Genomic DNA, 26,215 nt, shown 5'->3' with positions numbered 1-26,215 from the left:
TCATCTCAACTTTTTACCATTCAGCACTTTACAAAAAGCTTAAGTTATAAAATATACTTAAAGCAGCTATCTTAAGCATGACTTAATACATATCACCTTCTGTTCCCAGTTGAATCCGACTGTAGAGTTGCAGTATCCCTTTGAAGAACTAGTTAAAAAAAAAATCCCTGAATAAAACAGAAGCCAGCCTGCAACTTACTATGAGTTTCAGTAAAGTACTATATACAGGGGTATAACCACCACCTAAACTTACTTGATATTGTAATAAGAATATGAGACAGATACTGGGGCAGAATACATTATTAATGCATTAAAATTACATTTTAAGAGTTTATCCTTTAGAAAGTGGAACCAATGGATTGTTAGCAGTTAAAAGAATACTACAAATAATATTTAAAAACCCACAAAGTTTGAGAAGGGATTCCAACAGCTCTGATTCACTGGGTTTAGCTTGGAAATAATGCAAAACAATGTCAGCAGTTTTAAAGCCTTGCAAATTTAGAAAAAGTAGTAAAAGGAAGATAAGAATGTATATCTAAAAGCAGGAGCACAATAAGTACAAAATTCCAAAAGAAAAAAAAAACAAAACCAAACAAAAAACCCACAAAAAACCCACCCAAAGAAAAAAAAAAACAAACACCAACACCAATAAAGCAATACAACCCCCCTCCAAAAAGAAACCCAAGCCAAAACACACAACCAACCAACAACCAAAACAGAAAAAAAAATTAAATTTGTAATATCTTGACCTATTTAAGTGATAATTATTAGGTTTGAGGAAAATGGTTTTATAGCTGTATAAGTTTCTATTTCACTAAAATAGTACCAACAAAAGTAAGTCTGTATAGAAAACAAAAACCCAATTACCACTGGCTACATGCTTAAAATGGGAAATGCAGGTATTGTAACACATAGTGCAAACTATGGCAGTTCATGGTGATTCTGACTGCTGCAGGTCAGGAAGGAGACAATACTATACCCAGTTATCACAGTTTCTGGTCTTTTATTAAATCCTTTGTCAAGTAGAAGCAATGCATGGGTGCAGGCCCGTGGTACACCTGACAGTGTTGTTAACGCAGTTTGAGATCATTGCCACTTCCTAGGTTAGATCCAGGATTAAGGTCTTGTTGTCTTCTTGCCTGCATTAAGATGGACATATTTAGGATCAAAAAGAAAGAATTTAGAAGTTATCAGTTAAGTTCTTTAGCATACTAACATGACCAAGAACATAAACAATTCTATCGCAGAAACTTGACATTTCAAGCAGTAACCAATCTGGCCTGGGAGCAGGCAAGGCTGGTGCTCTGGGGAGTGAGTGTGCACACACACATGCACACTCAGACTGCCTCAGAGGCTCTCCCGTAACCAGACTGAAACGCTTCTACACATCACTTCAGCCATCAGCAAGAGACTTCCAGAATGGTTAGGCAATAATTTTGTGTCTCTTCTTCCAAAACACATTTTCTTTCCTGTAAAAATTCCCTGTTAACCTTTTTTGTAAACATTTTCAGGATCAAGGATCAGGACCAACCATGCCAAGTGCAAGATCCTACACTTGGGTCGGAGCAATCCCAGGCACAGCTACAGGTTGGGCAGAGAAGAGATTCAAAGCAGCCCTGTGGAGAAAGACTTGGGGGTGCTGGTCGATGAGAAAATGAACATGAGCAGGCAGTGTGCGCTTGCAGCCCAGAAAGCCAACCGTACCCTGGGCTGCATCAAAAGGAGTGTGACCAGCAAGTCAAAGGAGGTAATCCTGCCCCTTTACTCTGCTCTTGTGAGACCTCACCTGGAGTATTGTGTGCAGTTCTGGTGTCCTCAACATAAAAAGGACATGGAACTGTTGGAACAAGTCCAGAGAAGAGCCACAAGGATGATCAGGGGACTGGAGCACCTCCCATATGAAGACGGGCTGAGGAAGTTGGGGCTGTTCAGCCTGGAGAAGAGAAGGCTGCGTGGAGACCTCATAGCAGCCTTCCAGTATCTGAAGGGGGCCTATAGGGATGCTGGGGAGGGACTCTTCATTAGGGACTGTAGTGATAGGACAAGGGGTAAAACTTCAACGGGGCAGTTTAGATTGGATATAAGGAGGAAGTTCTATTCCTGTTAGGGTGGTGAGGCACTAGAATAGGTTGCCCTTGGAGGTTGTGAATGCTCCATCCCTGGCAGTGTTCAAGACCAGGTTGGACGAGGCCTTGGGTGATATGGTTTAGTGTGAGGTGTCCCTGCCCATGGCAGGGGGGTTGGAACTAGATGATCTTAAGGTCCTTTCCAACCCTAACGATTCTATGATTCTAAGAGTTGTGGGGATAAAGGCTAGATGACAGAGTATGTTACAACACTGCCAAGTAGATCTCCCCTCAGCATTTTTGTGTTAGAAACATTTACTTTAGGTTTGTCTGGAATAAGCGTGATAAACATATAAATATAGATAACATAATATACATAACACACCAGCACCATATAAACTCCAGACTGACACACATTTAACACTTGTGGTTTTACCATAGAATACTAGTGCACCTGTAAAGTTAGCAATAATACAAAACTGAGAAACTCTAGTACTTATTACAGCCCTGTGTTAAAAAAAAGTAATGTAAGTTCTCCTTTAAATCTTTAAATAAGTGATTCTGTTAAACAGTTTGAGTTGATATTTTAAAGAGGAAGTTAAGGATGGTCAGTCATAATAATATCAGTCATCAGACATCACTATCTACTTTCCCTACCTGTACACATGCAGGCTGCTCTCAAGTAGCACACACAAATGCTGCAGGTAAATACTTTAAAACACTGATATACTGGAATTTTAAAGCAACTTCAATTCTGGGAACATCTAATATATGCTAGCTGTTTTTTAAGACACTTCAGTGCTGATACTTTTATTACACAAACATTATTCCATGTAGCTCCATTAGTTTCACCAGCTGCAAAAAAAAAAAAAACAAAACAAAAAAAAAAAAAAAAACACCTCTCTGGAAAAATGCAAATCAAGTGACTACCTCCCTACTTTGAAAGGCTTGTCATTTTGTTGAAAGAGGCAGGAACAGCCTTAATCCTCTGGCACATAATGCCACCAGCACCTTCTCCAATTTAGACTTTTCTTTCTTTGTTCACTTCTTCCTTATCTACCATTTGCATCTGCCTCATTTTACACTCCCAGCACAACTGGTCAGCTTAACCCAAACAGATAACTGTTACTTCCTTCTTCCATTTAAATACTGATTTAAAGTGACATTTTCCTTTCATGCGCAAAGATCCCATTCTGATGTACACAGAGATTATTCAATAAATCCCTCTAGTAATCTGCATGTTCCCAGAGAAGACAATTCCCTCCTGCCTTTCTTTAGTGGTTGTATTGCCATTCTTCTTTTGGAAGCACCCTTGCTATTTTAAATATCACAATTGCTACCTACTACATTTATGCATCCAGTGCTGCTGTTGCATTTTAAGTATATAAGGGCAAGAAAATCTTGCTCTGTTCTATCTACAACAGTCATACTCCAGCAAAAAGAAACAATCTGCTTTTCCTACATGCAAGAAAAATCTGAACAGGACAACAATGAGCAAGACAACTGACATTACTACTGCTGATTGTCATACTTTAAACACATCTGGTAACTCAAAAACACACAGCCACTCATTCACTCTCCCAAGCCATGAAAGGATGGGGAGGAGAAACAAAAGAATGTAAAACGCACAGGTTGAGATAAAAATAGTCCAGTAACTAAAGTATAAAATAAAACTACAACTGCTACCACCAATGACAATAATGAGAAGGGAAATAACAAGGGGAGAGAATATAAAAGGGGAAAAGGAAAACAATAAAACACAAGCGATGCACAACACAATTGCTTACCACCCACCAATTGACACCCAGCCTGACCTGATCAGTGATCTGGCCCTTCTGGGTAACTCCCCCCAGTTTCTATACTAGGCATGATGTGCTGTGTTATGGAACACACCTTTGGCTAGTTTAGGTCAGGCATCCTGTCCCAGCTTCCCATGCCCCTCCTCACTGGCAGAGCATGAGACTGAAAAAATCCTTGAAGGGAGTAAACATTACTTAGCAACAACTAAGAACATTAGTGTGTTATCAGCATTGTTCTCAGACTAAAGCTGAAAACATAGCACTACACCAGCTACAAGGAAGGAGAAAAATAGCTGTTACAGCTGAACACCTGTATCCACCCCTTATTCCATACCATCCACATAATGCTCAAATCACCTATTTTTCAATATACCATTCCTTTTAGTCTCATATACACACATGCACACACAAAGAGAGCAGTACCAATCCCTATAAAGTTGCTGAATTCATTCAGTCCATGTAGTCAGGCTCCATCACTTGTAACAGACTTTCAGGGCAGGAGAGACAGTGTGTAGTGTTGGATTACTGCCTGCTGACAACACTGCTGAACTCATCTGGTTTCAAAGTTGATTCTTTCTTGGACTGATGATCAAAGGGAATTCAGGGTCAGTCAATGGTGACCTGAGGACAGTTCTGTTGCTGTTGGCTTTTCCCATGAGTTCATTCTCTGCTGGTGATCATGACAGCACAAACCTTGTTTTAAAAGGCCAAAGCGGTCAAAACAGGCATTTAGCTGATGGGCTACACAAGTGTTATACAGCAAGCAACAGCATATAATCAAGTTCATTAAGCGTTCTACCCCAAAACTAAATCCCCTAGAAGTAGACGTCGGACTTCCCATCTTCCTGCATTACCCACCAAGTATATCCAGGTCCCTGAGCAAAAGCAATCCCACGAGTGGGTTTGCCTTTACCTGAAGCAGGAATAATCCAGACTGTCTTCCCCAGCAAATTCTTCCTATGCACTACAGGAACTTTGTCCCCCTCTACAGTATGTAAAAGTTCTGACTGGCCTGGGCCAGCCCTGTTGGCAGATTCCCTACTGTTGACCACACAAGGTGGCTTTCGCTGTGTGCCCCAATGTTTGAAAGTCCACCACCTAGTCCACTCAGTGTAGTTTTTACCAGCCCATTGTACCATTCAATTTTCCCAGAGGCTGGTGCATGGTAGGGAATATGATACACCCACTCAATGCCATGCTCTTTGGCCCAAGTGTCTATAAGGGTGTTCTGGAAATGAGACCCACTGTCTGACTCAATTCTCTCTGGGGTGCAGCGTCGCCACAAAATCTGTTTCTAAAAGGCCCAGGAGAGTGTTCTGGGCAGTGGCATGGGGCACAGCATATGGTTCCAGCCATCTGGTGGTTGCTTCCACCATGGTAAGCACATGGCACCTGCCTTGACAAGTCAGTGGGAATGTGATATATTCAAGGTGCCAGGCCTCCCCATACTTGTACTTCAGCCATCATCCTCCATACCAAACAGGCTTTAACCACTTGGTATGCTCAACTGCAGCACATGTTTCACAGTCATGAATAACCTGGGCAACAGTGTCCATTATTAAGTCCACCCCTTGATCACAAGCCAATCTATATGTTGCATCTCTGCCTTGACAGCCTAAGGTGTCATGCACACACCAGACTAAAGAAAATTCACCCTTACGTTGCCAATCTAAAATCATCTGAGCCACTTCAATCTTAGCAGCCTGACACACCTTGTTGGTTATTCCAATATTCCTCAGTGGCCCGACTGCTCAGTACATCAGCATCTACATGGCGTACCTTCATCACCAGGTTCTGCACCCTGGCAGCGATATCTTGCCACAGTGCAATAGCCCAGATGGGTTTACCTCTGTGTTGCCAGTTGCTCTGCTTCCATTGCTGCAACCACCCCCACAGGGTATTTGCCACCATCCATGAGTCAGTATAGAGATAAAGTACTGGCCGGTTTTCTCATTCAGCAATGTCCAAGGCCAGCTAGATGGCTTTCACCTCAGCAAACTGACTCGATTCACCCTCTCCTTCAGCAGTTTCTGCAACTTGTCGTCCAGGACTCCATACAGCTGCCTTCCATCTCCGATGCTTTCCCACAATACGGCAAGAGCCATCAGTAAACAAGGCATACTGCTTTTCACTTTCTGACAGTTTATTATATGGTGGGGCCTCTTCAGCACACATCACCTCCTCCTCTGGTGACATTCCAAAATCTTTGCCCTCTGGCCAGTCCATGATGACTGCTAGAACTCCTGTACGACTGGGATTTCCTATTCGAGCCTGTTGCGTAATGAGCACAGCCCACTTACTCCATGTAGCATCAGCTGCATGATGTGTAGAGGAGATACTGCCTTTGAACATTCAGCCCAGAACGGGCAACCTGGGCACCAGGAGGAGCTGTGCATCAGTGCCAATCACTTCTGAAGCAGCCTGAACTCCTTCATAGGCTGCCGGTATCTCTTTTTCAGTGGGAACAGAGCTGGCCTCAGACCCTTTGTATCCCCAACTCCAAAAGCCAAGGGATCGACCTCGAGTCTCCCCTGGAGCTTTCTGCCAGAGGCTCCAGGTAGGACCATTCTCCCCAACTGCAGCATAAAGCACATTTTTCACATCCTGCCCAGTCCAGACTGGTCCAAGGGCTACTGCATGAACAATCACTCATTCAGTTTGTTCAAAGGCTTGTTGTTGCTCAGGGACCCATATCAAAGAATTCTTCAGGGCCACGTGATAGACACGGGTTACAATCAGAGTGTAATTTGGGATGTGCATTCTCCAGAACCCCACAACATCGAAGAAAGCTTGTCTTGCTTTATTAGTTCGTGGAGACATCGCTGTTATCTTGTTGATCACATCTGCAGGGATTTAGCGACGTCCATCTTGCCAATTTATTCCCCAAAATTGAATCTCCTGTGCAGGTCCCTTGGCAGGGGGGATGGAACTTGATGATCTTAAGGTCCTTTCCAACCCCAACTGTTCTATGATTGTATAATTCTATGATTCCAAGTGTACTGGATCCCCCTCCAAGTAAAAGTAAACTGTGGCATGCACTATGCTGCCAGGAGCTGCGCCTCCAAAGGCTGAGGGCTTGTTTCTTGTGCAATCGCTTTGTCAGTTCCTCCTTCCCCATCAAGTGATCCCAGCTGCTTGGCTTCCCTACCTTCTAGTTCATGAATATCGGACCCATTGTCCCAGCATCAGAACAACCAGGTGAACATGTGCATATTCCGCAGCTTGTTCAAGGTCCAGGATCCAAAAGTTATCTATTCCTCTGATTCCTGTATTAATAACTCTCGGTCATTTGCCATCCCCTCTAGTACATGCATTGGGTCTTCATCTTTCTTCACTGCATCGGTTACTCTTTGTGGCTGTCATATGCTTTTACCCTTGCTCATAGGGCAACTGATATTGGCACAGATTGGTCCTCTGGTTCAGCTGCAGTCTGTCACAATGGTTGGAGTGGCTGCAGTGTCTTTCAGTGGGGTTGGAGTGGCTGCCATGTTTGGGGGTTGAGCAGCTGCATTGTCTGTCACTTTGCCATCAGATCCAGAGGCATCTTCTTCCCCTTGAAGGTGGTGAATAGTGTTGAGCAGGGTTCTATAGGTGTAGAGCAAGCCCCAGCATTTTGCCATGATTTGTCCCTCTCTTGTATTGCCAAGACAAGAGCACACCTTATTTAAGTGTTTTACTAGTTTTTCTAGATTTTCCACTTGTTCAATGGTCAAGTTCCCAAGCACTGGAGGGGCCCACTGGCCTAGTTGCTTGCCCATACAATCCCACACATCCTGCTACTCGTGACAGTCCAGCCTCAGGGAAAATTTCTTGGTGGTCCTCACATAGACAAGACCTGAGCCCAACCCTGCTTAACTTTTGAAATCAGATGAAATAGGGTGTTCTCAAGGTGGTATGGCTGTGGGTAGAACACATGTAGTATTTGTGGCAACATGCTGATTCCCAGCAAAAGCAGCAAGCATGTTTCAAGGGTATCCAAAGGCCATCCAAAACCTTTAGAATTCTTAAATGCTGCTCTAAATAGCCTGGTGGGGGAGCAAAGGGTGTGAGGGAATATCTCCTTCATAGGTTGACTCTCTGAGGATGAAAAAAATAAAGCTGTCTAATTGCTCAGCAATTCCATTATATGCCTCCCAAAGTATAGGGGCAATAACCATGGTGAGAACACATGACAGACCAGTTTAATGATCAATGATTCTACTGTATTAAAAGTCATCGCCATGAAGTACAGCAAAACAAGAACCTTAGCCCAGGCCTCCCAGCCGATAAACACTAAAACAGCAAATACTGGCTATAAGTAAGGTACGACATGCTGAAACTCTGAGACCAAGCACAACAACTCTGAGAGCAAATAAATCAACATTGTGACAAGTGACTATTAATTCTGAAACAATGAAGGCTTATCACAAATACGATTAGACACACTCTGGTCAGATCTGTCATTATCTCAACCCTTCATGCCCCATGTTGGGCACTGAAATGTCATGGTTTAAGCCCAGTTGATAACTCGGAACCATGTAGCCGCTCACTCACTCCCCCCCCCCTTTTCTTCCTCCCCCAATTCCCAGAGGGATGGGGAGGAGAATCAAAAGAATTTAAAACCCAGGGGCTGAGATAGAAACTGTCCAGTAACTAAGGTATAATACAAAACTAATACTACTACCACCACCAATAATCACCATCATAAGGGAAACAGCAAGGAGAGAGAACATAAAACTAAAAGGGGGGGGGGAGGAGGGACCGGCCAGCCGGATGGCACACCAAACCCTCAAAACAACCACCAACAAAGAAAAAAAAAAAACAAACAAAAAAACCAACCCAAACACCAAAAACTACTAACACAAGTGATGCACAATATAGTTGCTCACCACCCAATACCCAGCCTGACCCGGAGCAGACATTTGTGCCTTCTGGGTAATGCCTCCCTGTTTATATACTGGGCATGATGTGCTGTGCTATGGAATACCACTTTAGCTAGTTTGGGTTAGGTGCCCTGCCTCCTTCCTCCCAGGTTCCCATGCCCCTCCTCACTGGCAGAGCATGAGATTCTGAAAAGTCCTTGATTAGAGTAAACATTCCTTAGGAACAACTCATCACTCTGTTATCAGCACTACTCTCAGGCTGAAGTCAAAAACACAACACTGCACCAGCTACTAAGGAAGAGAAAAATGACTGCTACAGCTGAACCCAGGACACATAGGAGTACTAAGATACTAACAGAAAAGTTACTAACAAAATAATCTTGACTTGAGGTTACACCAACACATGAAGTAGTCCCTTCAATGCTCTTACACCTATGCTCTCTTCAACCCTGTGATCTCTGAGCTTTTCCCAAACTTAAATATAGTCTAACTGGTACAGACTAAAATACCTATCAAAAGAATGATGCAGTAATCTCTGTATAATATTTTCTTCTTAATTAAGATAACTTCAATTCATCAAATCATTCACTTAGGATTGTTACTCTTTTGGACAAGAATCACACTGAAGCATTTGCATCTCTTACTGGGGCACTTAGGAAAAACAAATCTAAGCATAATGGTGATAAAGGAAGGTGGCACTCAAGCAGTTCCTCCAGCAGCCAAGACAGTCAGACACCACCATCCTCCTCTGCCCACTCAATCCTGACATACTGCAGCTGATCATGAATTTCACAGTGCAAATCAAACTCATTAAGCTGGCTTTGAGAAAGCATCTGTAAGTAGCCCCTTCCTGTGCATGTCCAGAGGCCTCAGGCATACCCGAGAATAATTAACTCCTTTTACCACAAGTTCATCAGGAAAATAAAACAGTCCCACCATGTGTTTTACATGATAGCTCTGAGAAAGCAGAGCTGAGAAAGTTGGAAGTAAATTTAGTGAGGATGGACAGGGCTGCCATGAAGATGGCCCTTCCTCTCAATGAATCACCTAAAAAATACCCCAGCAGGCAAAATTGGGACCTCTGAATACTAGGCAGTGAAATCACAAGTACAACAATATGCACTGCATATATAACTTGGGACACTGGTGAAGAGCTAATGAGGAGGGAAGGAGATAATTTGAAGGGCTGTCACAAGGAATAGCCAAAATAAAGTCTCTCCACAGACAACTCAACTACAATTCTTTAATTGCATTCTGGCAACTCTATACTGCTGAAACAGAGCAGATGCATTATGTGCCTTGGCATGTCACCTATATTTTACTAAATAAGGGAAAAAATGAGGGTATGATAAACTAAACAGTGAACATTTGGATTCTCTTAGAAGGACTGTGAACCTCCTGAAAATAATTTAAATAAGACACCAAAACAAAATACAAGCCTAAGAACACACTGCAGATATTTTTCAAAAAGTATACAACCACAGGACAAAACACACACCTGGACAAAAACACACCCAGAAAAAAAAATCTGAAAGAGAGAGCACCATTCAAAGATGACCAGTTCCAATCAAGTACACCTCTCCATGTTAGCCTTGCTAAGCTGAAGCAGACCCACATCAAGAAAAGTGACAAACTGAAAGCTCTTCTCCAAGCTGCTGGTTAGCTAGAACCTCTCCTGTAGAGATTTAAACATGGTTAAAATGCTGACCATGCCTCCACTTTAATCACCTTTATTCAGTAGAAGAGTAGAAGTGGAAAAAAACTCAGCCTTCTCAGAACTGAAGTCACCAAAACCAGGCCCCTACAATACAGTAAGAATGACAGCTTACATATAATAGGACTTACTTTGGTCACAGTCACAGCCTGATAAAGCACCCCGTGTGCTTTCAGGTCTCTGCAGGGCTTGAAGAGACTCTCCTCAATCTTCAGTTCTCAGAAGAGCTTTAGCTACTGTCCTGGGTTCAGCAGTAGCAGTCATTTTTCCCCTTCTTGGTAGCTGATGCAGTGCTGTGTTTTGACTTTCAGCCTGGGAACAGAGCTGATAACAAGGATGTTTTGGTTTGGCCAAGGACTTTGTGAGCCTCATGCTCTGCCAGGGGGGAGGGGAAGCCAGGAGGAAGCAGAGACAGGACACCTGACCCAAACTGACCAAAGAGGTATTCCATACCACAGCATGTCATGCCCAGGATGTAACTGGGAGTTAGCCAGAAGGGCTGGGAGACTGCAGGGTTGGAGGAGGTATCGGTCGGAGCTTGGTCGGGCTTGGGGGGCGAGTTATCGGTCAGCGGGTGGTGAGGTGTTGTATTCTGTTCCCTTGTTATTTCCTTTATCATTATTATCATTGGTGGTAGCAGTAGTGATTTGTGTTATACCTTAGTTACTAAACTGTTCTTATCTCAACCCGTGGGAGTTGCATTCTTTTGATTCTCCTCTCCGTCCCTCCGAGAGCAGGGGGAGGGCAAGAAAGGGGGGGAAGTGAGCGAACGAATTACCTGACTGGGTTTAAACCACGACAGCTACAGCATCAGAAGGACCCCATCATCACTACATAATGCACCTATAACCCACTGGCACTCAGTAGAGTATATGATTTTTACCACATTCCTAGCAGGTATAGATATCAGCATAAGACTTTGTGGCCCAGATCCAGTCTCTGAAAGCTGTTAGCTGGCCATAACAGCTATTTTGCACTCACCTCTTCTATTCACTTGAACCTGGGAAGAAGTAACCTTGATCTTTAATTATAATATCAATCACTATACAAGAAATGGAAAGGTCTCAAATTTAGTAAGAGAAACTATACTGAATGTCAAAATAAACAATTTTCTTAATAAAGGTCATAGATAAAAATTATTTAGCACCTACCTCCATCAAGATTTTATTTTAAGCCTCCAATGATCTACTTCTAAAAACAGAGTACTCCTAAACACACATCAGTCATGTTAAATTCAGAGTCTGCTCTCACACCACCAGCTACAGAGAACTATAGAGCATGACCAGGCCAAGGAGCATAATTTGCTTACCAGTCCTGATGCGGTCTTCTACCTGAAATCTTCACAGCAGTTGCATCTTTGTTTAAATGCTATTATGAAGCTACAGATTCTAGTACCACCACATTGATAAGTGGACTAAGATCAAACCAAGAAAAGCAGCAACATGGCAAGTGCATAGCTCAAGAGCTTTAATAAAGACTAAAACTTCTAGAAAGTATTGTTTGAAAGCTGGTATAAAGGGTATCATTAATATTGATTACCTCTAGAAAGTATTCCTCTATTGTTCAGACCCTTTCTAACCTTCACTAACTGAAAGATGACGCTTATATTACAGTATTGCCTGATTTGCAAAAGTGATCTCTTCTCTACTACCCTAAGCATTGACTCTGTACAGCACAAATTGTTTTTGCAAGATATGCATTCCATAGCATTTTTACAGAAGTACCAGCTACTGAAAGTTCTTGTGAAGCAATGAAACCATCTAGTCATAACCTTACAGGCCTACTTGTACTATACTCACATTGTAGAGCCTTTTGAGGCAATGCATATTCATACACATCCCCCCCCCCCCCCCCCCCACCAACTGGGGGCTGTTTAAATCTCTCTCTGGACAGTGTAATGCTGCCCTGGGTTCAGCTATGACAGTTATTTTTCCCCTTCCTAGTAGCTGGTGCGGTGCAGTGTTTTTGGCTTTAGTCCGATAGCACATTAATGTTTTTAGCTGTTGCTATGTAATACTTACCCCCATCAAGGACTTTTCTGAGTCTCATGCTCTGCCAGTGGGGGGGGGGGCAAGCAAGCGGCTGCATAGTTTTTACGTTACCAGCTGGGCTTAAAACATGACCATTTTGCATCATGCTACTATGGTCAGAACACTGAATAAAAAGCCACTTCTCATCCTGACAATGAACTCTGATCATTCATACTGAAGCCATAGCAAACAGAAAACACTAGTACTGACTCTATCCCCTTGTGTCCTGGTTTAGAAAGATAGTGAAAATTAAGCATCTGCCTTGCTGATACTCCTTTAGCCTCCTCCCTCTCTTCTAGTAGTTTGGCAAAGGGGAACAAATACTTCAAATTCATATACCTGTTCAAAGGCGTCAGCTCCAGAACACACCCTGAAACAAATGGCCTTAGACCAAGTTCCCTGTTGTGAGGCACTTGTCATGGGAAGAGAATTTTGCCTTCAACTAGTATGAAGCCCCTAAACAGTGCAAGCTTGCCAAGTAGATCAGTATTCCTAAACTGGCAAAGCTTCACACAACCATTGATTTTTACCATAGTCTTTAACTAGGGATAAGGACTTTCTTCATGTGTATCATTAAATATTTACTGTCTCAGGATTCCAATGTTTTTCTAGAAGTGAAAGCCATTGGAATTATTAATTTTGAAGCCATTAAGAACTCACCGACTTCAAAAGCATCTTTGAAACAAAAGAATCCTGAAGAGTGAGACAGGGTTCACAGTAGCTGATGTGACCAAGCTACATAAGTTGATAGAAAAAAACCAAAAGCATCTTGTATTTAGAACTGAAAACATTAAAAACACAACAGAACCAAGTTCAAGTTAGAGGCACTTAATTTCAATAAAAAATCCTAAATCCAATCACACCCTCATTACATTAGGGGAGTGCTGTAACTGCACAGAAATTTGATCACTTCTGGAAATTTAAGCACAAGCTACCAACCACTACTGATTCTGCCCTTGGATGCAAAAAAAAAAAAAAAAAAAAAAACAAACAAACAAAAAAAACCAAAAACTAACTTTTTTTATGTGATTAAAGGAAGGAAAACAAACTTGACAGCACAAGGGTTTTTTTGGGTTGTTTTTTGTTTTTTGCTGGTGCCTTTATTTGGTTTTGTTGGCTTGGTTTTGGATGTTGTGTTTTGTTGGTTTGGTTTTGTTTGTTGTGTTTTGTTGGCTTTGGTTTTGTTTGGTTTTATTGTTTGTTTTGGTTTAGGTTTTTTTGTGGTTTTGTTTGTTTGTTTTTTAATTTCTTGGGGTGGTTTTGTTATTTTTTAGGATGCTTAAGAAAATTAGTAATTAGTCCCAAATTGTTAATGCACTTGCTATTTTCCCTTCAAAGTATCACCATTCTAATATTCAGTGCCACATACAAACCACTTCTACTCTTTTCAACAACCTTCCTTAATCATTCCTAGGCAAAGATATACCACTTTGTTTTAAAAGTCTACAGCGAGACTTAGATTAGGGAATGTTTTTTACACCAAAAGCTGTATAAAGAACTGAATCCGATCATTTTCATATGGTGCCAGGCTATGAGTGGATAAATGTTTCCAAAGCACCGGCACCTGTTTTGGGTAGGAGTGGGTGAAATAGCGCAAAATTCCCATCCCCCACTGAAGCAGAATCTGGTCTCTATTAAAGGCATTTCAAGCTGTAATTCTACTGTCTGAAATATCCCAATTGTACGCAGTTTTACAGCTCTTAAAACAGTCTAATGCTGATGAGATCCTGTTCCAGGTCTGGCAATTCTGAGTTTTACTCTCTAAGCTTAGCAGGAAAGAAAAATTTTCAGTTTTAGTGATGATGAAAGGTATATAGCTACTGTATTGAAAAGATTATGTATGCTGAGGGGATCTTCATCTGTGTGTAGTGAAGCATACATGAAAAATTCACTTACCACACTTAGAACCCACCTTTTCTAGATATGAAAACCTTCAAGTGCAACCAAAGATATTTCACCTACTGAAATTGCATAAACTGCACACAATCACTTTGGACTAATGTTTTTATAGCTGTCAGCAACACAACTATCAATACAGTACAAGCTGACCAAGCATGTAAGCATTGGAAAATTTGATACAAGCCATAAAGACAACATGAGAATGTGAATTTCTGCATTACTTTCCATTGGGAATTCTGTATGATGATCATGAACACGTTAAGCACTTACTGATTAAAGTTCATTTAACTCTGCCCAAACACTGCATTGAACACAACAAAAGTGAAAGTCAAGGAAACAATTGTTTGGAAACTTGATTTCTCCTTAGGAATGTATTGTAAGTCTATCTTAACACTCTCCCCTGCCCTGCTTCAAAAGATCCCAATTTTTATGCAGTTTTAAGATCCAGACTGCAAAAGATCATTCTAGATATACAGCCAGGACATCTTTCTCCAAACAAAAATGAAAAATTGAAATGTAAAAAACACTGACTATAGAACTACAAGTAACTGAGGCAAAGATATTTGTTATACATATTACACATGTACAGTAAAATAAAATCTAAAGTATGCATAACAATTTATTTCAATTATTAAAATCCTGTATTTGACATAACAAATTTGAAGTACCTATTGACAAACTTTCATTCTGCTTAAGCATATTTCAAGTCAGTAATTCCTCCTTTTCTTCCTTTCTGTAGGTGATCTACACCAGTGCTTTAGAGCTGGAACAGTGATTACTATTGCTTTAAGAGAAAGTGTCTACTGGCAGCTAATAAGGATATTTAATAACAACTGCCTACTGCCTTATGAAAAGACAGTCTTTTCAGAAGTTATTGAATCCAGCTCCTGCAGCTGGCCAGGGATGTTGCTTTTTACGTCTCAGTGTCACAAGTTCTGATGGCTGTCACGATACCCCAAATACCCAATACTACCTCAATCTCAATGTTAATTAAAAGGGTTTTTGCACATCCTAGCTGCAAAAAAGTTTCTTCTACTCTTGGAGGAAAGAATAAGTCGCACAGAACTTCAGAAGTTATTTCAGGAAGCTTCATTCTTTTTTTAACCTTCAGCACTCAGTAATCACGTCAGCTTCTCCGTAGTAACAGGAACAGTGAAGAAGGGCACAGTAAAAGGAAGGAAAAAAAAAAAGAAATCAAGAAAAGCTTGAAGTAAATTGAGGTCAAGGACATGAGGCAGGCTTGAAGTTGCTACTGTGTTGTTACAATTAAGGCAGGCTGTCACAGGTCTCCATGAAGAGCTTTAAGTTAATTCCACCTTCCTGTTGAACTGAACTTACAAGCAGGTACCAGCTCTGCTGTGACAGAGGCAGAAAACTTCAGATAATCTCACTGTTGCTCCAAAGATCCAGAGGCAGCGAAGCCTCCAAGGCAAGGAATTCACCTCTGCTACAGCTGACATCTGACCTGGCTACATCAATGTTTGCAAGGAGAGGCACATCAGTCATTCCTTCAAAGAGAGAGATATTAATCTCTGCATCTGCCTCCTTCCTCTCATTCTCATGCTCACTGCCTTACAATTGTACTTGGAAGGGAAAAAAGCTTGTCTAATCTCAATTATCTATAAAGATGCCAGAAGAAAAGTAGCTCAGCAGTAACAATAATCAAGTTTTCTAAAAACCTGACATCCTGGGTTCAGCAGTAGCAGTCATTTTTCTCAGTCTTAGTAGCTGGTGCAGTGCTGTGGTTCTGACTTTCAACCTGGGAAGACCTCTGATAAAACTAATGTTTTTAGGTGTTACTAAGAAATGTTTACTCTGACCAAGGACTTTCTGAGTCTCATGCTGTGCCAGGGAGGAGGGAAGCTGGGAGGAAGCAGAAACAGGACACCTGACCCAAACTAGGCAAAGGGGTATTCCATACCACAGCATGTCATGCCCACTATCTAAACTGGGGGCAGTTACCTGGAAGGGCTAGATCACTGCTCGGGTCTGGCTGGGTATCGGTCAGTGGGTGGTGAGAGGTTGTATTCTCTTCCCTTGTTATTTCCCTTATCATTATTATTACTGGTGGTAGCAGTAGTGTTTTTTTCTTATACCTTAGTTACCAGAGTGTTCTTATCTCAACCTGTGGGAGTTAGTTACATTCTTTTGATTCTCTTCCCCATCCCTCCAGGAGCAGGGAGGAGGAAGGGGGGGAAGTGAGCAAGCATCTGAGTGGTTCTGGGCTGTGGGCTGGGCTTAAACCACAACACCTGAAAAACAGCAAATTATTCACCGAGTAATCAAATGTGATCAAAGAGCTGCCTGGATAGCCACACATGAAGAATTGTGGTCAATGGCTCAAGGTCCAGTCAGAGACCAGTAACAACTGGTATCCCCCTCAGGGATCAGTGTTGGGACTGGTTTTGTTCAACATCTTCATTAGCAACACGGACAGTAGGATTGAGTGCACCCTCAGTAACTTGGCCAAAGACACCAAGCTGTGTAGTTTGGTTGATATGCTAGAGGGAAGGAAAGGCATCCAGAGGAACCTTGACATGCTTGTGAGGTGGACTGGTGACAGCCTCATGAAGTTCAAGCAAGCCAAGTGCAAGGTCCTACACTTGGGTTGGGGCAATCCCAGGCACAGCTACAGGTTGGGCAGAGAAAAGATGCAGAGCAGCCCTGTGGAGAAGGACTTTGGGGTGTTGGTCATTGAGAAACTGAACATTAACTGGCCTCAGTGTGCACTCACAGGCCAGAAACCAACCATATCCTGGGCTGCATCAAAAGAACCGTGACCAGCAGGTCAAAGGAAGTGATCCTGCCCTTCTACTCTGTTCTCATGAGACCTCACTTGGAGTACTGTGTACAGTTCTGGTGTCCTCGACATAAGAAGGACATGGAACATGTTGGAGCTAGTCCAGAGGAGGGCCACGAGGATGATCAGGGGGCTGGAGCACCTCCCATACAAAGACAGGCTGAGACACTTGGGGCTGTTCACCCTGGAGAAGAGAAAGCTGCATGAAGACCTCATAGCAGGCTTCCTATATCTGAAGGGGGCCTATAAGGAATGCTGGGGAAGGACTCTGCATCAGGGACGGCAGTGATAGGACAAGGGGTAATGGGTTTAAACTTAAACAGGGGAAGTTTAGATTAGATATAAGGAAGAAGTTCTTTACTGTGAGGGTAGTGAGACATTGGAACAGGTTGCCCAGAAAAGCTGTGAATGCTCCATCCCAGGTGGTGTTCAAAGCCAGGCTGGACAGAATCTTGGATGATATGATTTAGTGTGAGGTATCCCTTTCCCATGGCAGGGGGGTTGGAACTAAATGATCTTAAGGACCTTTCCAACCCTAAATATTCTATGATTATAGTAAAATTGGGCTGTATTGATGAAGCAGGAAGTAGAAATCAGTAAGGGAAAACATTAAAGTGTTAGTTTTCTCTCTGTTCTCTTGCCCAAACTACAGCCTGCCTAAGCCTAACAACTCTCCTTATGTATTACTCATCCTCTTACAGCTCTTGCCTTCCTGACATGCCAGAGCAGCTGGTTTCCATTCTCTTTCCTGATTCCTCTTGGCTTGATCTCAGTAATTTTTGCTCTCATCAAGAGAGAACAAAATTGAAGACTGAGGGGCTCTAAAAGAAGCAAAGAACAAGACAGCAGAAACTACACCAGTGAAACAGAAGAGTAAGACTCCCTGCCAATAAGAAAAAACTGAGAGGAAATAAAAAACAGCCCCTACAAAAAAGCAGACTGTGGTATCTGATTAATCTCACTGGTAATGTTGCCCACAGCATGGGATAGAGAGCTACAAAATGATGTGCCCACAGCTCGCAAAGCCTTTTCCTGAAACACATGGGGGAAAAGATCCCTCTCTGCTATTAAAGTATCAGCTAAGAGATACATCACTTCTGTAAACAAATGCACAGAAAGAACGTACACTTAAAGCTTAAGTACCCACAGAAAAGATCATGTACAGAAAGAAAGGTGTCCTGGTTTAAGCCCAGATAAAAATCCAGAAAACCACGCAGCCGTTTACTCACTCCCCCCCATTCCGGAAGAATGTGGAGGAAAATCAAAAGAATGTAACTCCCACGGGCTGAAATAAGAACACTCTGGTAACTAAGGTATAACACAAACCCACTACTGCTACCACCAATAATAACAATGATAAGGGAAATAACAAGGGAAGAGAACACAAACACTCACCACCCAATACCCATCCAGACCCGAGCAGTGATCTAGCCCTTCCAAGTAACTGCCCCCAGTTTATATATTGGGCAATACCCCTTTGGCTACTTTGGGTCAGGGGTCCTCTCTGTGTTTCCTCCTGGCTTCCCCTCCTCCCTGGCAGAGCATGAGACTCAGAAAGCCCTTTATCAAACTAAACATTACTTAGCAGCAACTAAAATCATCAGTGTTATCAGTGCTGTTCCCAGGCTGAAAGTCAAAACCACAGCACTGCAACAGCTACTAAGAAGGACAAAAATGACTGCTATTGCTGAACCCAGGACAGTACCCACCCCTTCTTCCATACCATTCACGTCACGCTCAGATCCCACATTTTCAATATACCATCACTCTTATCTCATAGAAATATATACAGATACACACACACACACAGAAGGAGAGATCACTGCTTAGCGCATGGACCAATCCCCATAAAGCTGCTGAGTCCATCTGGGCCATGTAAGACTCCATCTCTTGTAACAGTCTTTCAGAGCAGAAAAAGCTGTACGCAGTGTTGGATCACTGCCTGCTGATGATATCACAGAACTCATCTGGTTTCATCAAAGTTCATTCCCTGTTGGGATGATGGTTGGAGGGAAGTCAGGGCTAGTCGCTGGTGACCTGGAGACATCTAGTTGATGAGCTATAAAAGTATTACACAGCAGGCAACAACATACAATTGAGTTCACTGGCTGTTTTCCCCTAAAACCAAATCCCCTTGAGGTATACATCGGACTTCCCCATCTTCCCGCATTACCCACCAAGTATATCCAGGTCCCTGAGCAAAAGCAATCCCACGAGTGGGTTTGCGTTTACCTGAAGCAGGAATAACCCAGACTGTCTTCCCCAGCAAATTCTTCATATGCACCACGGGAACTTTGTCCCCCTCTACAATATGTAAAAGTTCTGACTGGGCTGGGCCGGCCCTGTTGGCAGATCCTCTGGTGTTGACCAACCAGGTGGCCTTTGGTAAGTGTGTATCCCAATGCTTGAAAGTTCCCCCACCCACTGCTCTCAGTGTAGTTTTTAACAGCCCATGGTACCGTTCGATTTTCCCAGAGGCTGGTGCATGGCAGGAAATATGATATACCCACTCAGTGCCATGCTCTTTGGCCCGAACGTCTATAAGAATGTTCCGGAAATGAGTCCCATTGTCTGACTCAATTCTCTCTGGGGTGCCGTGTCCCCACAAAATCTATTTCTCAAGGCCCAGAATAGTGTTCCGGGCAGTGGCATGGGGCACAACATATGTTTCCAGCCACCCAGTGGTTGCTTCCACCATGCTAAACACATGGCACTTGCCCTTGGCGGGTTGGTGGGAGTGTGATATAATCAATGTGCCAGGCCTCCCCATATTTGTATTTCAGCCATCATCCTTCATACCAAAGAGGCTTTAACCATTTAGCTTGCTTAGCTGAAGCACGATTCACACTCATGAATAACCTGGGCAATAGCATCCACTGTTAAACCCACCCCTCAATCACAAGGCCATCAGTATGTTGCATCTCTGCCCCAATGGCCTGAAAGGTCATGGGCCGACTGGGCCAAAAGTAATTCATCCTTATGTTGCCAATCTAAGTCCATCTGAGCCACTTCAATCGTAGCCGCTTTATCCATTTGTTGGTTGTTCTGGTGTTCCTCAGCGGCCCAACTCTTGGGTACATGAACACCTACATGGCGTACCTTCACCACCAGGTTTAGCACTCGGGCAGCAATATCCTGCCACAGTGCAGCAGCCCAGATGGGTTTACGTCTGAAGCATCTCAAACCCCTATATAGGCTGCCACGTCTGAAGCATCTCAAACCCCTATATAGGCTGCCACTATCTCTTTCTCAGTTGGGGTATAAGCTAGCCTCAGATCCTCTGTATCCCCAACTCCAAAAGCCAAGGGGTTGACCTCCAGTCTACCCTGGAGCTTTCTGCCAAAGGCTCCAGGTAGGACCATTCTCCCCGGCTGTGGGGTAGAGTACATTTTATACATCAGGCCCACTCCGGACTGGTCCAACGGCTACTGCATGAACTATCTCGCATTTAATTTGTTCAAAAGCTTGTTGTTGCTCAGGGCCCCGTTTAACAGCATCCTTCTTCCAGGTCACATGATAGAGAGGGCTTACAATCGAACTGTAATTTAGGGTATGCATTCTTCAGAACCCCACAGCACCCAAGAAAGCTTGCGTTTCTTTCTTATTAGTTGGTGGAGACATTGCTGCTATCTTGTTGTTAACATGTGTGGGGATTTAGTGACATCCATCTGGCCAATTTAGTCCCAAAAATTGAATCTCCTGTGCAAGTCCCTTGACCTTACTCCATTTTATGGCAAAACCGGCCCCTAGAAGCATTTGTATTATTTTCCTCCCTTTCTCAAAGACTTCTTCCGCTGTATTGCCCCACACAATAACGTCATCAATGTATTGCAGGTGTTCTGGAGCTTGCCCCTGTTCCAGTGCAGTCTGGATCAGCCCATGCCAGATGGAAGGGCTGCGTTTCCACCCCTGGGGCAGTCAGTTCCAAGTGTACTGGACACCCCTCCAAGTAAAAGCCAACTGTGGCCTGCACTCTGCTGCCAAGGGAATTGAGAAAAATGCATTGGCAATATCAATCGTGGCATACCACTTGGCTGCCTTTGACAAGACTTCATACTGAAGTACTAGCATGCCCAGTACGGCAGCATTCAATGGTGGTGTGACATCATTCAGGCCACAATAGTCTACTGTTAGCCTCCATACTCTGTTACACTTTCCCCATATGGAACTATTAAAGGGTGAGCAGGTCCTACTGATCACTCCTTGGCTCTCCAGTCTACAGATGAGTTTATGGATGGGAATCAGGGAGTCTCAGCTGGTGTGATATTGCCATGGGTGAACTGTTGTAGTCGTGATTGGCACTTGTTGTTCTTCCACCTCCAGCAACCCCACAACAGAAGGATTCTCTGAGAGACCAGGCAAGGTGGACACCTGCTCAATTTCCTCAGTCTCCAAAGCAGCAATACCAAAAGCCCACCGGTACCCTTTTGGGTCTTTGAAGTACCCTCTCCTGAGGGTATGCCAATGGTGCATGGAGCATCTGGGCCAGTCACAATGGGGTGCTTTTGCCATTTCCTCCCAGTCAGGCTGATTTCAGCCTCCAGCACAGTCAACTCTTGGGATCCTCCTGTTACTCCAGAAATATAGATGGGTTCCACCCCTTGACAGCTTGATGGTATCAGGGTACACTGTGCACCAGTATCTACTGGAGCCTTATACTTTTGTGGGACTGATGTGCCAGGCCATCTGATCCACACAGTCCAATAAATCCAATTATGACCTACCTCCACGTGGCTGGAGGCAGGGCCCCTCTAATAATCATCACACTGGTCACTTAGGTCCTGTTGACACAGGACCTTTATCACAATAGCTGATGTAAAATCAGCTCTTCTACTCCATCTGGGATCCTGCTCACCAGAGACTGAAGCCGCAGCTTTCCTGGGATCATCCTTGACCTTTGTTCTCCTCTTCAATTCAAATACCCATTCCTCCAGAGCCAAGGTAGTTTCTCCATCCCACTTTGTCATGTCTTCTCCGTGATGCCGCAGGTAAAACCATAGGGTGGCCCGTAGCGTATACCCCCTATATCTACCTGCCAAGCAGTAGGACGCCTTTTGTTAATAGCTGAGATGTGGGTTGGTACACGTGGGGAACTGGATAGTTCGGATAGATCGTCTCTCAATTAGAATCACAGAATCGTTAGGGTTGGAAAGGACCTTAAGATCATATATTTCCAACCCCCCTGCCATGGGCAAGGACACCTAACACTAAACCATGCCAACCAAGACCTCGTCCAACATGGCCTTGAACATCACAAGGAATGGAGCATTCACAGCCTCCCTGGGCAACCCATTCCAATGCCTCACCACCCTTACAGTAAAGAATTTCTTCCTTATATCTAACCTAAACATCCCCTGTTGAAGCTTTAACCCATTACCCCTTGTCCTACCACTACAGTCCCTAATGAAGAGTCCCATCGCCAGTATCCCTATAGCCCCCCTTCAGATACTGGCAAGCAGCTGTGATGTCTCCACACAGCCTTCTCTTCTCCAGGGTGAAGTGCCCTAACTTTCTCAGCCTGTCTTCATACGGGAAGTGCTCCAGTCCCCTGATCATCCTCATGGCCCTCTTCTGGACTTGTTCCAATAGTTCCATGTCCTTTTTATGTTGAGGACACCAGAACTGTACACAATACTCCAAGTGAGGTCTCATGAGGGCAGAATAGAGGGGCAGAATCACCTCCTTTGACTTGCTGGTCACATTCCTTTTAATGCAGCCCAGGATACAGTTGGCTTTCTGGGCTGCAAGCACACACTGCCAGCTCATGTTCATTTTCTCATCGACCAACACCCTCAAGTCCTTCTCCGCAGGGCTGCTCTGAATCTCTTCTTTGCCCAACCTGTAGCTGTGCATGGGATTGCTCTGACACAGGTGTAGGACCTTGCACATGGCATGGTTAAACTTCAGAAGGTTGACATCAGCCCCCCTTACAAGCATGCCAAGGTCCCTCTGAATGGCCTCCCTTCCCTCCAGCGTATCAACCGAACCACACAGCTTGGTGTCTTCAGCAAACTTGCTGAGGGTGCACTCAATCCCACTGTCCATACCACCAAAGATGTTGAACAAGACTGGTCCCAACACCAATCTCTGAGGGATACCACACGTTACTGGTCTCCAGCCCAACACTGAGCCATTGACCATAACTCTTTGCATGCGGCCACCCAGCCAGTTCTTTATCCACCGAGTGGTCCGCTTATCAAATTGATGTCTCTCCAATTTAGAGACAAGGATGTCGCGTGGCACAGTGTCAAATACTTTGCACAGGTCCAGATAGATGACATCAACTGCTCTACCCCAGTCCATTATCTGAACTCCTGAGAGTTTTTCAACAGTTGAAATGATGGAAGGGGTGAGATTGTCTTCGAACTCTCGGAGCTGACGAAACATTCCATCCACTGTTGGGGGTGCTACATCATGCCAGGTTATTGCTGCCAATGAGTGGGCATATGATGATGGTGCATTCCGTGTAAGTTTCCACTGGCCTAGATACTTGCCCATGCTATCCCACGCACCCTGCCACTCATGACTGTCCAGCCTCAGGGAAAATCTCTTGGTCCTCCTATATCATTATCTAACCCTAGACAAGGCTCAAACCCGACCCTGCTTAACTTTTGAGATCAGACAAAACAGTCATAGGTAAAACACGCTCTGTATGCACGTCAACATGGTGATCCCCATCACAATCAGCAGGCAGGACTCAAGGGTACTCAAAGGCCATTCAAAACCTTCAGGACGCTCAAATGATGTTGTAAACAGTCTGGTGGGGAAGCTGGGAAGATAAGGGAATGTTTTCTTTCACAGGTTGACCATCCGAGTAGGGGAAAAAAGATGTGGAATTGCCTAACATTTCTGTTATATACCTCTCAAATATAGAGGTGGTGACCACAATGGGAACGCAAGCCACGTCAGCTTCATGATCAATGAGGTTATTGTATTACAAGTCATTACCATAAAGTATAGTGAAACAAGAACCTTAGCCCAAGGCCCCCAGCCGATAAATACTAAAACAGCAAATACCGGCCGCAAGTAATGTATGACATGTTGGAACTCTGAGATCAAGAGCAACAACTTTGAAATCCAATAAATCAGCATTGTGATGAGTGACTATTAATATGAAATAATGAATGCTTATCACAAATATGATTAGACACACTCTGGGGAGATCTGTCGTTATCTCAACCCTTTGTGCCCCACATTGGACGCCACAAAGAACTGTCATGGTTTAAGCCCAGCCAGCAACCCAGAAAACCACGCAGCCGTTCACTGACACCCCCACTTCCGGAGGGATGGGGAGGAAATTTGAAACAATGTAACTCCCACAGGTTGAGAGAAGAACAGTCCAGTAACTAAGGTATAACAGAAACCACTACTGCTACCACCAATAATGATAAGGGAAATAACAAGGTATGAGAATACAACTGCTCACCACCCGCCAACTGATACCCAGCCCGACCTGAGCAGTGATCTAGCCCTTCCGGGTAACTGCCCCTAGTTTATATACTGGGTATGACATGCTGTGGTATGGAATACCTTTTTGATTTGTTTGGGTCAGGTGTCCCGTCTCTGCTTCCTCCCGACTTCCCCTCCTCCCTGGCACAGCATGAGACTCAGAAAGTCCTTGGTCAGAGCAAACATTACTGAGCAGCAACTAAAAACACTGGTGTTATCAGCTCTGTTCCCAGGCTCAAAGTCAAAAACACAGCACTGCACCAGCTACTAAGACTGAGAAAAATGACTGCTACTGCTGAACCCAGGATAGAAGGATAAAACCTGAGAATTCTTTTCAAAACTTCAAAACCTTGAAATTGATTTTAAGATTTAAAAAATGCATTTTGCTTTTTTTATACAACAACAAACAGCAAACACAACATAGTACAGAAACAAATAAATGGAAACAAATCTAAAGTTTTTGGAAAGTACTAACCAATTACTGACATCAGCTGTGAAGCCCTCACCTCCATTTCCTCCCGATGAGACCTGTCTCTATCCTCAAATTCACGAGTTCGCCGCCGAGCTTCTTCAAAGGCTTGTTGTGCCAATGCATCCTCCTGCTACCAAACCAGAGTGACACAAGAGGCTACCCTTGTTTTTATCAGATCACGTTTCTTTTGAATATTAGGGATCACTTGACAGCAAAGACAAGGATGCCCTACACAATCTACTAGAACACACGCGAATTCCAGCAAATGGCAATGGGGAGGGAAGGGGGGGAGGGGGCAGGACCAGGAAAAGAAGATAACAAATGGTAAAACCCTATTCATCCTCCCCCATATGTAATAAAAAAAAAAAGACTTATAAAACAACTACCCTAAAGTAAATGCTAAAATTGACCAACCAGTTGAATTGTTACAAGTTACACATAGCTTTTCAAATATGTCAAGATGTACTAATCCATAGCATATTGTTAAATCATCCGCAAAGTTGTAAACTACAGATGATTCCTGCCCCTAATATTTTTATGTAATTTAAAACAGTAGTTTAACTACAACCATTTATTTCAGAACTTCCATGCTTTCAGTTTTTCTTTGGAATTTGTACTCGGAATGAAGGCAGGAAACAAGCACATTAGAATGCGTGATCACTACCTGTGTTTCCTTCCAGAACAAAAATGTCTAAGGCACAGTAGCTGTGGGCAGACTGTCTTACCTGTGCTCTCTCTTCATCAAATTCCAGGCAGCCCATACCATCCAGTCTCTGAAGATCTATCCAGCCTTTCCAGATTACACAAACACCATTAAGAATCATAGGTGCCTTCAAGTACACCTGAAACAAAAGCAAAACACATGCTATGAAGTTGAAAGCATTTGCACACATGCCTGCACAGTGACAATACCGATGCAGGAAGCTTCGATACATATTCTCAGAACTTCCAAGCCAGCTGGTAACATGAGACTCCACTTAAGTAGTTTTTCCTGCCTCCTTTCCAAGAATTCATTTTAACTGAGTAATGTAACATTTGCCTACTGCACTGGATGGAATAAATTTAAGATGTGTTCTCATTTTATGACCTGGCACACATCAGGATTTGGTTAGAATTCTGTTACT

At 43.4% G+C, this 26,215-nt stretch overlaps 1 protein-coding gene across 2 annotated transcripts; it reads right to left on the bottom strand.

Annotated features, from left to right (window-relative positions):
• Window positions 1-687: 687 nt before the first annotated feature.
• LOC130602582 (core-binding factor subunit beta-like) lies at window positions 688-25,964 on the bottom strand. Of its 2 annotated transcripts, none has more exons than XM_057415551.1 (3): window positions 25,817-25,964; window positions 25,095-25,221; window positions 688-1,139 (listed from the first exon to the last, which is right to left on the bottom strand). In XM_057415551.1, the coding sequence occupies exons 1-3, from the start codon at window positions 25,913-25,915 to the stop codon at window positions 1,117-1,119; spliced, it is 249 nt and encodes an 82-aa protein (XP_057271534.1). In that variant the 5' UTR covers window positions 25,916-25,964; the 3' UTR covers window positions 688-1,116. The 2 variants fall into 2 exon arrangements, with proteins under 2 accessions (XP_057271534.1, XP_057271533.1); XM_057415550.1 differs by having other exon boundaries at window positions 25,126-25,221.
• Window positions 25,965-26,215: the final 251 nt, after the last annotated feature.

Source organism: Pezoporus wallicus, unplaced genomic scaffold (genome assembly GCF_028554395.1).
Source record: "Pezoporus wallicus isolate ANWC-B61680 ecotype Strahan unplaced genomic scaffold, APGP_CSIRO_Pwel_v1 contig_8761, whole genome shotgun sequence".
NCBI lineage: Eukaryota > Metazoa > Chordata > Aves > Psittaciformes > Psittacidae > Pezoporus > Pezoporus wallicus.
This window is presented reverse-complemented; position numbering and strand designations above follow the sequence as displayed.

Coding starts and splice junctions, on each gene's coding strand:
- LOC130602582 (XM_057415550.1), bottom strand. CDS start 25,915: ATGATTCTTAATGGTGTTTGTGTAATCTGGAAAGGCTGGATAGATCTT. Junction 25,222..25,816: donor TTGATGAAGAGAGAGCACAG/GTAAGACAGTCT, acceptor CTGGTTTGGTAG/CAGGAGGATGCATTGGCACA. Junction 1,140..25,125: donor CTCATCGGGAGGAAATGGAG/GTGAGGGCTTCA, acceptor ATCTTAATGCAG/GCAAGAAGACAACAAGACCT.